The sequence below is a fragment of the Nerophis ophidion genome, linkage group LG17 (genome assembly GCF_033978795.1).
Source record: "Nerophis ophidion isolate RoL-2023_Sa linkage group LG17, RoL_Noph_v1.0, whole genome shotgun sequence".
Lineage (NCBI taxonomy): Eukaryota > Metazoa > Chordata > Actinopteri > Syngnathiformes > Syngnathidae > Nerophis > Nerophis ophidion.
In genome coordinates this window covers 20016239-20029866 of record NC_084627.1, presented here as the reverse complement: position 1 = coordinate 20029866, position 13628 = coordinate 20016239, and the positions used below count along the sequence as shown (strand labels likewise).

General features: G+C 38.1%; 1 protein-coding gene across 3 annotated transcripts in view; it reads right to left on the bottom strand.

Annotated features, from left to right (window-relative positions):
• Positions 1 to 13628, bottom strand: part of ctif (CBP80/20-dependent translation initiation factor) — a 125381-nt gene that overhangs the window by 37499 nt on the left and 74254 nt on the right. For 2 of the 3 annotated variants that reach the window (XM_061876484.1, XM_061876486.1), the window contains exons 8-9: positions 8894 to 8970; positions 4437 to 4511 (exon numbers count right to left, since the gene is read on the bottom strand). In XM_061876484.1, coding sequence (XP_061732468.1) covers positions 4437 to 4511; positions 8894 to 8970 — 152 coding nt within the window. The remainder of the gene's footprint in view (positions 1 to 4436; positions 4512 to 8893; positions 8971 to 13628) is intronic. The other variant, XM_061876485.1, reaches the window with a different exon arrangement.

Sequence of the window (13628 nt, the reverse complement as noted above, 5' to 3'; positions counted from 1 at the left end):
CACAGAGACATAAAACAAGCGCACCTTCTTACGTACGTCACATACTGTTGCACGTGCTGTCGCGGAGCAGAGAGGTAGCAGCATGGGTAAGGTTAGCGGTGATGCTAACGGTGCGGTGCGAGTGGAAATACGAGAGGGAGAAGGTGCCAATCCAGTAAAAAAATTAAGGAATAATTAATTCCCAAGAAAAACAGCACAGGGTCCATCGTCTGGCGGTGGTTTGGCTTCAAGTGGGAAGATGTTTAACAGAAAACCGTAATATGTCACGTATGTGGCAAAAGCGTTGCTACAAAAAGTAACAGCAATGCTAATGTGTAGCATCATTTCAAAAGTCACCCGCTGGAGAATGAAGAGCGCTTGAAACTTTGCATGACAACATCTCGGCCGGTGCCACACCCACAAAATGCCCAAGCAACCATTTCCAGATCAACACCGTATGAAACAATATAGTCAACAACAGAAGAAGATAATGTCCGCAGAAACCTACCACATAGCGAAGGACATACACTATTTGATTCCCTATTATGCAGCTCATTTTTGTTTGGCAGTTATGGAAATATCTTGTGTAACATCATGCACAAAAGTGCACTATATTTGTTTTAAACCATTGCAGTGGCGTTCTGTACAAAAAGTGAACTTTAATTTAGTGTTGTTTTGATATGTCATCTAGGTGACATCATGCACAAAAGTGCACTCATAGCTTGTTTTAAAATGTCTCTGACAATCTTGCAATTTCTGTTGTGGAAATGACATGAATGTTTGTGCTACTGCTTAATAACTGTTCAATAAATACAGTTTTGGTCAGTTGACTTAGTTGTGATTTCATGAAAGTTTAAAATGAGAATATATTAATGCAGTATGAACAAGAATGTTTTAATTTAGACACATAGAATCATACTGCTGTGATTATATGCATCAAGTGTTCATTCAAGGCTAAGGTAAAATATCGAGATATATATTGTGTATCGTGACATGGTCTAAAAATATCGAAATATTAATAAAAGGCCATATCGCCCTGCCCCAGCTGTAAGTATAAATGTAATGTAGTAACGCACATAGCGTAATATTCAATCAATCACCATTATTTGAACATCACTTTTCATTCATATAAAATGTAGCACAAAGTACTTTAGATTTAAAAACATTAAAAAATTGTACCCTCCGCCCTCCTTGCATAATTGCAAGTGGAAATAGTCAACCTCCCATCCCCAGCCTCTATTCATCTCTACCACACACACATGCACAAGAAAATAGTCATCTAAAAACATATTTGGTTGAGCATGGAAGAACCAAGTGATAAAAAAATATCTTAAGGACCCAAGTGCACCAGAGACCACGACAGCAGCAACCCTGATCCAGAGCAAACAGTGAGGAACCAGGGAGTCCTCTTGCCGAGGAACCCATGAGCCAGGCCCACAACAGCCGCAGAACATCAGAGCCCCCAGTGCAGCGGGGCTCCCGCTGAGGAAATGCTATAAATTTTCTTTATAAATATACAAACCCTGTTTCCATAATAGTTAGGAATTTGTGTTAGATATAAATAGAAACAGAATACAATGATTTGCAAATCCTTTTCAACCCATATTCAATTGAATGCACTACAAAGACAAGATATCTGATGTTCAAACTCATAAACTTTTTTTTTTTTGCAAATAATAACTAACTTTGAATTTCATGGCTGCAACACGTGCTAAAGTAGTTGGGAACAGGCATGTTCACCACTGTGTTACATCCAATTTTCTTTTAACAACACTCAATAAACGTTTGGGAACTGAGGAAAGTAATTGTTGAAGCTTTGAAAGTGGAATTCTTTACCATTCTTGCTTGATCTACAGCTTAAGTTGTTCAACAGTCCGGGATATCCGCTGTCGTATTTTACGCTTCATAATGCACCACACATTTTCGATGGGAGACAGGTTTGGACTGCAGGGGGGCCAGGAAAGTACCCGCACTCTTTTACTACGAAGCCACGCTGTTGTAACACGTGGCTTGGCATTGTCTTGCTGAAAAAAGCAGGGGCGTCCATGATAACGTTGCTTGGATGACAACATATGTTGCTCCAAAAACTGTATGGACCTTTCAGCATTAATAGTGCCTTCACAGATGTGTAAGTTACCCATGCCTTGGGCACTAATACACCACCATATCATCACAGATGCTGACTTTTGAACTTTGCACCTAAAACAATCCGGATGGTTATTTTCCTCTTTGTTCCGGAGGACACCACGTCCACAGTTTCCAAATATAATTTGAAATGTGGACTCCTCAGACCACAGAACACTTTTCCACTTTGCATCAGTCCATCTTAGATGAGCTCAGGGCCAGCAAAGCCGGCGGCGTTCCTGGGTGTTGTTGATAAATGGCTTTCGCTTTGCATAGTAGAGCTTTAACTTGCACTTACAGATGCAGCGACCAACTGTAGTTACTGACAGTGGTTTTATGAAGTGTTCCTGAGCCCATGTGGTGATATCCTTGACACACTGATGTCGGTTTTTGATGCAGTACCGCCTCAGGGGTCAAAGGGCCGTATTATCATCGCTTACCTGCAGTGAGTTCTCCAGATTTTCTGAACTTTTTGATGATTTTACGGACCGTAGATGGTAAAATCCCTAAATTCCTTGCAGTAGCTCGTTGAGAAATGTTGTTCTAAAACTGTTCGACAATTTGCTTACTAATTGGTGACCTTCGCCTTTTCCTTGTTTGTGAATTACTTAGCATTTCATGGAAGCTGCTTTTTTACCCATCATGGCACCCACCTTTTCCCAATTAGCCTGCACACCTGTGGGATGTTCCAAATAAGTGTTTGATGAGCATTCCTCAACTTGATCAGTATTTATTGCCACATTTCCCAACTTCTTTGTCACGTGTTGCTGGCATCAAATTCTAAAATTAATGATTATTTGCACAAAAAAAAAGTTTATCAGTTTGAACATCAAATATGTTGTCTTTATAGCATATTCAACTTAATATGGGTTGAAAATGATTTGCAAATCATAGTATTCTGTTTATATTTACATCTAACACAATTTCCCCAACTCATATGGAAACGGGGTTTGTACATATATCAAGAGGATAAAATAAATGAATCAAAATATACTAAGAAGATAATTAAAAACAATGCATACGTATTACATTAATATGTAGTTAAAATCTAAATAAGATGAATTGGTATGTGGTAAATAAAAGCTAATAAATATTAGATAAACACAGACTTAAAAGTATAGGAAAAACAATAAGATGAATAATAATATTAATTCAATGCAAAGTTAAAAAGATGGGTCTTTTAAAAAAAAAGAAAAAAAAATCGTAACATTCTCTGCAGCACTGAGGGTCTCCAGCAAGCTGTTTCACAAATGGGGGGCATAATAATGAATTGATGCCTCTCTGTGGGTATTTTTCCAGACTTTTTGAATAATTAGGAGGCTTGAACCGGAACACCTAAGAGACCGCAAGGGCTAATATGATAAAAAGCAACTCGGTAAGATAAGAAGGCCCAAGACCATTAAGGCATTTAAAAATCAGTAATAGAATCTTAAAAATCGATTCTGGTGGCCAATGCAGTGATTTCAAAACCGGTGTAATATAGGCCCTCCATCTGGTCCTCACCAGCACACGAGCGGCTGAGTTTTGGAATAATTTAAGTGGTTTTCTAATTTTTTTTTTTTTAAAAGACTAGCAAAGACTTAGAAACATCGCCTGGCGTGATGAAGGAAGGATCCATTTGAGTAGACAAGCTTAGGATGGCTAGAAGACGAAATGGCACTTCTATTTCCGGTTGAAAGCTCAGTCTAAACAGAAGGGCAATGCAACACTGCAGCAGCACTTGCAGAAGGGAACTCGTCCAAAAAAAGGCGCCATAGCCCACACCTGTTTAGTGTCTGCTTGTTTTTGTTTTTAAAAAACACTATTTGTAGTATTATGGCCGTCAGCAAAGAAAAATCCATAAATTAGCTGCGGGATTTTATAAGGATGGCCGCAGGATTCAAAGCATAGGAAAAAAGTAGCCGCTTACAGTCCGAAATTTACGGTATCATGTAAATGGTGTACTGTTGGCAGGTTTTACATCGTTTTTCAATGGCTTTATATGTGGAAAGGATGAATCATATTAGCTACATTGTTAGCCGTCTCATTCGAGCATTTGTTTTCCATTTAGAATGCAAAAAAAAAGAGAAAGACGTCTGTGTTTGTCTCACATAAGGTAGGTTTGTGAATGATAAGCAAAATTAAAAAAAAAGTGTCTGGAAATACTGGACATACAGATCCAGTCTGAATTTTTTGGACACACCTTCCCATTTACTAGTATTGGCGTTCTTCTTTCTTACCCTAATCCATAATATTGTTTAATCAAACCTCCAGAGTTCACCTTTTTCAGTGCTCGGCTTTGGAAAAAAAAAAAATATATATATATATTTATGTAGTGTCATTTTGAGACTGACCTTGTGTAGACTTGCCGCTTCCCTTTGGGGCCAGAGGGCAGAAGTACGATTAACTGGTCGCGGTGATCTACTGCTCTAGAAGCAGGAGAGGAGCCACAGTGCGGGTGAATGGAAGAATGGAGAGATGAGGAGTGCATTAAGGGGTAGGAACAATTTGTAGGACAGAGGGGGAATTTTTTTGTTAGGAGAGGCAAGCAAGGAGGTAGAAGGGGACAGAAAAAACTACAGGTTGATAATTGACACTTTAACAACATGCACTGAACTAGAGGAGGTGAGGGTTGCCACAGCGTCTTGAAGAAAGGTGAAATGAATTATGTATCATGGGATGCATATTGGCGATCGATCAGCGCTCGGATACAGAACTCATGCTTGGACCCATCGGGTCATTGGTTGACCCAGACAAATTGATTGGCATGTAGAGAGAAGGGGAGTGTAGAGGTGCGGTGCTGCAGGCACAGTCGATAACTCGGTCTAAGCTTCACATGGACCACAACGCGCTGCTTTAATGGAGTGTGGAGAGGCGGATTTAGACAGCCTGGCTGAGCATTTGCATTAAGGCCAGAAGCCAACGAAAGGTTATAGACTACCACAATGTATCCCACCGGGCAAGGTTCTGTATATATATCAGAGACAATCCATCCTCTGTCAGAGTTAATTTTGGAATAAAAAGCCAAAAGATGCAAACAACAGATGTCTACTGCTGAGGACCCTGGTCCTGGTTTTGTGAATGAGATTGAATCTATGAGGGGAAAAAATGTCATGAATTCATCACAATCCAAAAAATTGGCCACTTTTGGCCCATTGCAAGTTCTTAAGCACTGATACATATTTGAACACGGAAAAAAAAAAAACCCTAAACCATGAAAAGTTGTAGACTACCATGCTGGATCCCACCGGACATCATCCAAACGTCCGACAACAAAACATTAGATAATAATGTCAGCTAAACTTGAACTCAAGCTAAGCTAAGTTTAAAAAGAAAGGCATAAAGCCATCAAAAAGGAATACAAAAATAACCATGTCGACATTGCAAATACTGATACACTCTTAAACAGAAAAAAACCAACAGTGACCTCATGAGGACACCTAATAAGTGTAAGGTAAAGTTGTTGTGTTTACTGTACATTAGTACACTTCTGCTGTTTGAAGTGCAACACATGACCAATGCAAGTTTTAAAATAATTCCCACACATACACCATGGCCAATATGACCCGTAATTAAACAAGCTGTTCACGTGTTACTTGAACGCATACTTAAGAGTTTGGCTTCACCGCAGAAGATGAAATATGCAGTGCCACACCTAAAAGAAAACATCCGATACATTATAGACGTTTGCATCATTTTTAAGACTGAATGGATCATGAACAAATGTCGAGTGCAGTGAGCTTTTGTCAAGGCGAGAAAGGAGCATATTGACTCATACTTTGCACCCCCCCTCCTCTCGCTGTCGGAACAGCGAGCAGCAAGCAGCACATTCCAGTAAATCACTAATTTCAGCCTTGCTTGACGTGCTTTCTAAAGTAGAAACACATGTAGTACCGCCCCTTGTCTTCCTAGCCAGACAGAACTTCGCTCAAGTCACCGTCTCACTGCACTGTTAAGGAACACAATGCACACAATGTGTATCTTATGGTACAATTAATAATCAGTTCTCAGGTTTGTGCCAATTTAATAGGCACAAACCTGCGTGTGTTTTTACAAAAGCACCGTGTAACATAACACAACACAATGTCAGTTCACGAGGGGAGACGTGTTTGAAACTCGGATACTTTCCAGCGGCCTTGCAGGGGGTGACAAACCACTTAATTGTACAGTTGATTAGCAGATCTAGAAGGCTGGTCGACCTCTTGATTTGTTTATGGTTAGAACAATTTTACCATAATGAAAATAATCAAAATTGATGGTCTAGCAATGATTGTTAAACTATTGCCAAAATAAAATATTTAAGACTTCAACGATTCAACAGTAGGGCTAAACGATTTAGGAACATCTAATTCCAAGAAATGTATTTTTAATTTGTTTGTTCTGCTTTTCCAGCCCAACAACAGATCATTTGAATGTGTCATTTTCCGTAAACTTAGCCTATTTGTTAGAATTAAGAAACTGACTTGAATACTATTTCGATTTAAGTGCTCATAAATAAAACAAATCACTACTAAAGAGGAGAAGTATAATCTTAGAGAAAAATATAATTTAAAACATTTGTATGCATGTACAACACTTAAGACCTTCAGTATATTTGTATGTGGAATTAAATTATGGAATGGATTAAGCAAAGCAATCAAACAATGTTCTAATTGAATACACTTCAAGAAACTCTTCAAACTTAAAGTGTTTACAAAGTACAAAGAAGAAGAACCTTCATAAACATTCTGAATTTATTTCATCCATCCATTCTTTCATACTCAAAATAATCTTACTCATCTCATCAAATGAAATACAACTTACTTCACCAATTATTATTCATTTATTTTTATTGTGATTACTTATGGAGGATATTGTGAATAAATTGAGAACAGGAAGTGTTTTAGCAACTGTTATGTAAAAGAAAAAGGGGTAGGATTAAATAACCTCTAGTTTTTACTCCTTTTCGAACATGTTGAATAGAGAAACTGGAAATTAAGATGTATCATGTTGTATGCTTGCATGTTCGAAATAAACTCAAACTCAACTCAAACCTTTATGCTAGCAATAACAGTAATGGGTCAACAATGGTGTTAGTGTTCAAAATTCTAAATCCTGGAGTTCAGTTAAGGCATGTTTCGCTACTTTGTGTGAAAGTGACGCGTGACGGCTGGAAAACCAAGAAGTGTTGTTTGCACAAGTAGAAAACAATGAGCGAGTCTGCGAGTTACTCTGCCAGACTCTTTTGCGCATGCGTCACTGGAACACTTTGCATAACTAACGGGTTAAAAACACGAGAAAAATTATTTTTTGCGATATTATCCCTATTGCAGTTAACTGTCGAGCTCAAATCAACTGAATTGTTAAGATACTTCTTATGTTCTATTTTTGATAACAATGGTCATGCAGGAGTAAAAAGAAGAGAACCAATTTTGAAATAAAGAAAACCACAATATTGTGTACTCCCCAATGATGAAGTGTCCTTTACATAGGGACAAATCAATGCTACTTTTCTGTATTTTCTTACAAAATTGTATTGAGCAACCAGGACTGAGGTGCTTTTGTCGCTACGCATCCTCAATAGTGCAATAACTTGTCATTACGTACTTCCTCTACATTCTGACTGGGCTGAGGTCTTGCTGCGTGACTTTAGGGGGTTTCCACTTCAGAGGTTCCACTGTAGCCTCTAAAAAAATGGGCCGACTTACATTGACTTCACCTTCACTCATGCATATTTTCTTCAAGTGTTTGTGCATGGTACTTGTATGCTTAGCTTGATTGTTCATTTCCTATAACTCCCAAAAATGCAAAATGGGTGGTTCCAACCATGTAAAGGGACGAGGAGTACTTTGGCTATAAATTAGCCGAGTATGCTTTGATGTTGCGAGCCACCTCCCGGCAAAAACAGACAACTACTACGGCCAAGAAGTAGTTGATCCCATGCAGGCAGTTCTGACATAAGCGCCCAGATGATTTGTGTTCTTTTCCAACAGCCTCTTTGCTGCCCACGGTGGTCAGAGCTAAGCTAATTATTGTGTGCGTAAATGAAACACCCAAGATAAAAAACCAACAGCTTCCCGCGGTGGCGTCACAGCAGACACACACAGATAATGGACTTAAACCATAACAAATAATTCTGTCATCAAAAGATTTATACTTGTGTTCTTTTCTATGTGCAAAACCTGCTTTTAATCCATCGCCATGCACGCAATGGTTCTGGACAACAGCAATTATTTTATGTTTGTCCATTGCCCACTTAGCTAAATTTCATTTTTCTAACCACAAATACAACCCAAATATTTTCTCTTTTCCTGGTCTCTTAGCAACTAGAGAACAATTTTCCAGTGACATCAGGGCAGGCAGTGAGAGAACCAGCCCTTCTCCTCTTCAAGAAGCTGGTTTCAATGAAGTCACAAATTAGATTTCACTGTGTATACAATAAGAGCAGATGTGCCAGCACAAACTTTAGCGGCAGCGTGAAAACTTAGCAAAGTAAAGCCAAAATCATAAAGAAATGACGTGGATTGAATGTGTGTGGCGGAATTGCAGAACAGTAAATGTGCTTTGACTGAAGTATTAACGTTAAAAAACCTTGAATGTCTCCGTTTTCTTTTTTTCTTTCCTATTTCTTGCTGTCTGTAGTGAAATGCAGAGCCTGCATTCCTGTGTTGACATTATTTGGCAGAGGAGAGCTGTTAAGGCCAAAAGGATTGGCTGCTTGACATCTGACATCACCACATTAAAACCTTCCCTCTCAGTCAGCCAGGCGTGTGTATGTATGCGGCTGCGTGTGTGTGTGTGTGTGTGCGTGTCAACTTCGATGCGTCATTACCGTCGGTCATTCCTCTTGCGTCGGAAGAGCTTTTTGGTGTGCGCGATCTCAGCCTCATTAGGAAGGGGTGGGAAGACCTGTTAGGAACAAATCATAAAGACAGCTACTGTCAAGACCAGCAATGTGCAGTATATCACTCTGTGGAAACTTTCTATAGAAGTAAAAGAGCATTGGAAACATGCTTTTTATATGATGAACTACGGGACTTCTTTCCCCTTAAGGAAGCTAGCATTGCATCTGCTTTAAATTGAATAGGAAGCACTTGATTTATTTGTCTTAACTGCACATCTTTTGCAAGTTACAAACTTCTGGACAACTTAATAAACAGAACTACAGTGTCTTAGAGTTAGTGTTTGAACTTGAGTTTAGTACTACCGTATTTTTCGGAGTATAAGTCGCTCCGGAGTATAAGTCACACCTGCCAAAAAGGCAAAATAAAGAAGGAAAAAACATATATAAGTCACATTTTTTGGTTAAAATCCAACACCAAGAATAGACATTTGAAAGGCAATTTAAAAATAAATAAAGAATAGTGAACAACAGGCTGAATAAGTGTACGTTATATGACATATAAATAACCAACTGAGAAGGTGCCTGGTATGTTAACGTAACATATTATGGTAAGAGTCATTCAAATAACTATAACATATAGAACATGCTATACGTTTACCAAACAATCTGTCACTCCTAATCCCATGAAATCTTATACGTCTAGTCTCTTACGTGAATGAGCTAAATAATATTATTTGATATTTTACGGTAATGTGGTAATAATTTCACACATTAGACTGCGACTTATAGTCCGAAAAATACAGTATATACAGTATTTTGTCAAGGGTACAATCATTATCATTAAGGGTGTTCAGATCCAATATTGATATCAGATATTAGTCTGTTATCAGCAAAAATATCAGATTATATAGGATTGCATCTTAAATCTGCGCTCCGATACAAGGAGTCCTGCAGCATGTTTACTCGTGCAAAGCTCTACAGCAGGGTAAACGCGAAATGTTCTTCAATAAGCAAACCTTTCAAAGAAGCATTTTACAAAAAGGAAAACATTGTAGGCTATTGTCTACTCAGAGCTAGTAGATACACAACAGCCAAGAACATGATAGCCCAAAAACTATACATTTGTAATAAGTGTCCTTAATAGAACAATATTGCAGTCTAAAAGATGATATTTGTCACAAGTATCAAATAATTATACAGCTGTTGCACATTACTTACAGATACAAAGTCTCCCAGGCAAAAGGGCATTAAAAAGTATTTAGTAACAAACGGGTCCGCATCAATCAATTTACTGTGTCATGAGCATAACTTAACTAATTGTTGTGGCCATTATGTGTCACCAAAACACACTTTAACACTCCACTTCAAAAGCATACATCTGTCATAAGGTTAGTGTTTTCATACTCATTGTTCTGAGTAATTTCACTTGATCAAACATTTTCTAACATACCACTCTACAAAATATTTCAAGTGTGTGATATGATTCCTGCTGATATCATGTCGCATTAATATCGGTATTGGCCAAAACTCAAAGCTCCAATATTATATTTGTATTGGAAGTAAAAAAGTTCAGTGGAGGCACATTCGGAGTTTAGTGCGAGAGTGAGGTTTGAATGGTGTGAAACCAGGGAGCGTTGTTTGCAGATGTAGGCAAAGGTGAGCGAGCCTGTGAGTTATAATGTCGGGACACTCTTCTGCGCATACATCAGTGGATCACTTTGTAATCGCATAACTTACGGTTAAAAAATATGACAAAAAATATTGCGTTACGGCAAATGCAATTACCTGCCCACCTATAATCTACTTAATCTTTAAAATATTTCATGTTAATTGAACAAAATTGCAGTTTAAAAGTATCAAATAATTATAGTTGCATATTACTTACTGATACAAAGTATCTTCAGGCATAAGCATATCAGAGAGTATCCAGTATATTCTGTCATGAGTATAATTTTATCAATTATTGTGGCCATTAGGTGTTGCCAAAACACAAATTAATACTCCGCTTCAAAAGCATGAATCCGTCATATTGTTAGTGTTTTCATACTTGTAATTGTTCTGAGTAATTTCACCTGATCAAACATTTTCTAACATTTCACACTACAAAATAATAAAAGTATGTTCTATGATTCTTGCAGATATTGTTTCAGTTTAATATCGGTGCCAGCCAACACTGAATGTTCCAAAATTAGTATCGTATTGGAAGTGAAAAAGTTGTATTAGGACAGTCTTACTAATAATTAGGAATGTCCCAATCTGATATCAGTAAAGGTAACATATCATATTGGCTTACATTTAAAATCTCTGATATAAGCGCTCCGATACAAGTCCAGCAGCGCGTTTACTTGTACAAAGTTGGACAACTGGTAAACATCTAAATGTCCTCCAATAAGCACACAAGGTTGCTATTTTCTTGTATTTTAGTGATGTCATTTACAAAAGTTAAAGGTAGCCTATACGCTACTAGGAGCTAAGAGCTACACAACAGCCATCACACAATCGCAGACTACCGTTCGTGGGCCTTATCCTGCCCGCCAGCTTCCACAGTCTGGCCGACGGGACTTCCCATGTTCATTTTTAACTACATTAAAGTCGAATAATTGCAATGAGCTGCCATCCAAGGTTTTCTTTAAAAGCTCAGAATGGTATTATTTTTGTACTGTTTCACAAAATCATCATTAAATTCATAAACCTATTCAACAAACACATTAGACTAAATGAGGGTTGGACTCAACGAGGTGTATCGTACTGTACTGCATGATAGAATCTGTGTAGGTTTACCTCAGACCCATGTTTGGGACCTAGAGGAGAAACCCTTAGAAGTAACATGGAGAATACGCAACTACCAATAGGACAGTTATTATACAGATCTTATTTTTCTAATTTGTGAAACATGCTGGGTGTGGTCTTCTAATTATCCAGTTCTATATATAATCCACGAAACAGACGCGCTGGCAATTAAACTGCACATTGCCAGCAATAATGGGTGTCGTTACCATGGTTACAAGAAGACCTGCAACTTGTGATAGTTCTCAAGACTGATGCAGTTTTACTTCTTACTGGTGGCTTACTGGTGACTATATAATGATACAAGTGTAAGTAAATGTCAGTACAGCTTCAACAATCTTGTGGTACTATAAACCAGAAGCCTGCTTCGAGAGACAAAAATACACCGGTCATCTTCTTTGCTGGAAATGCCACAAATCTTCTCTGGATCTGAGATGATCTGTGCTCTATCTGAGCTACAGCCCTAGACTTTATGGCCTCCCTTAAACCATGTCATCTTTATTGTAGCGGTTCTCAAAACCAAGGGTCAGCGTCAAGATGGCATTTTCTGGAGGTCAAGCGTGTCTGCACCACCATCATTCTCATTCAGAATGCCTTGATGATCCAGGAGAGTGTCGAGTCATCACATTTTGGCCTCGAGAGATGCAGCTCAGGCAATTCATTAGGTACACGCAACCAAATATGATCCAGACTAAGCTATGCATTAAAAATGGAGTCTAACGTTTTCCAGCACAAGGATCCCCAAACTCATCCGAGAAGGAGGAAGGACACTATTAAAACTGTGTTTTAAACTAAACCAATACTGTACTAAGATAATTAAATAAATCAGTACAACACTGCTAATAGTTAGCTAGCAAATGGCGCTGTCATGCCAAATTTCTTCCCCCCTATAAAAACCTTCCCCCCCATTTACTTCCGGGGTCATGATGAATACAGACGTTTTGTTAACGCTATATTATAAAAACATAACGCTATATTATAAAAATATAACGCTATATTATAAAAATATAACGCTATATTATAAAAATATAACGCTATATTATAAAAATATAACGCTATATTATAAAAATAAAGACGTTTTGTTAACGCTGTATTATAAAAAAAACAAATAAAACAATTTACAAACACAAGCTATGGGATGACGCATTATCTTCCGGGGTCACGTTTCCTCTTATGTCATCCCATAGCTTGTTTGTAAAATTGTTTTTTTTTTTTAAATTATAATATTGCCTTAACAAAACGTCTGTATTTTTATAATATAGCGTTATATTTTTATAATATTCCGTTAACAAAACGTCTGTATTAATCATGACCCCGGAAGTAAATGGGGGGGGAAGGTTTTTGTAGGGAGAAGAAATTTGGTGTGACAGCACCCTAATCATTAGCTGGCTGGCAACTGCTGATTGCTGGCTGGCTGGCGACAAACATCTTAGTCATTAGCTGGCAACTGGTGTCCTAATCTCTAGTTGACAACTTGCATGCTAATCGCTAGCTGGCAACTGTTAGACCTATTGCTAGCTAAAAACTAGCATCCTAATTGTTAGCTGGCAATTAGAGCACCAATCACTGGCTATTTTAAATACTAACCTGAATATAATAGTAAAATAATTCATGTTTCTACATTGAGTTGGGCAGCCATGTCACTGTCGTTTCTAAACTACACTACAGTACATTGGATCAATTCTAACGCGTATTTAAGGTATTTGACGAAAAATTTTAAGGTGGAATATTTAAAAAAATTAATTGGAAAAAAAGTTTCACGTCCGCCCTGCGGTACCTCTGCGAACCCCCTTGGGGCCGCAGGCCTCTGCATTAGAATACGTGTCTTACATAGATATTAACGCTCAGTTACAAATATGAATATCCTATCCATAAGTAGTCGCCGGTATGATTTACATCAAAGTGACGTGTCTGCTGTCCCGGCACCCAGCCAGGC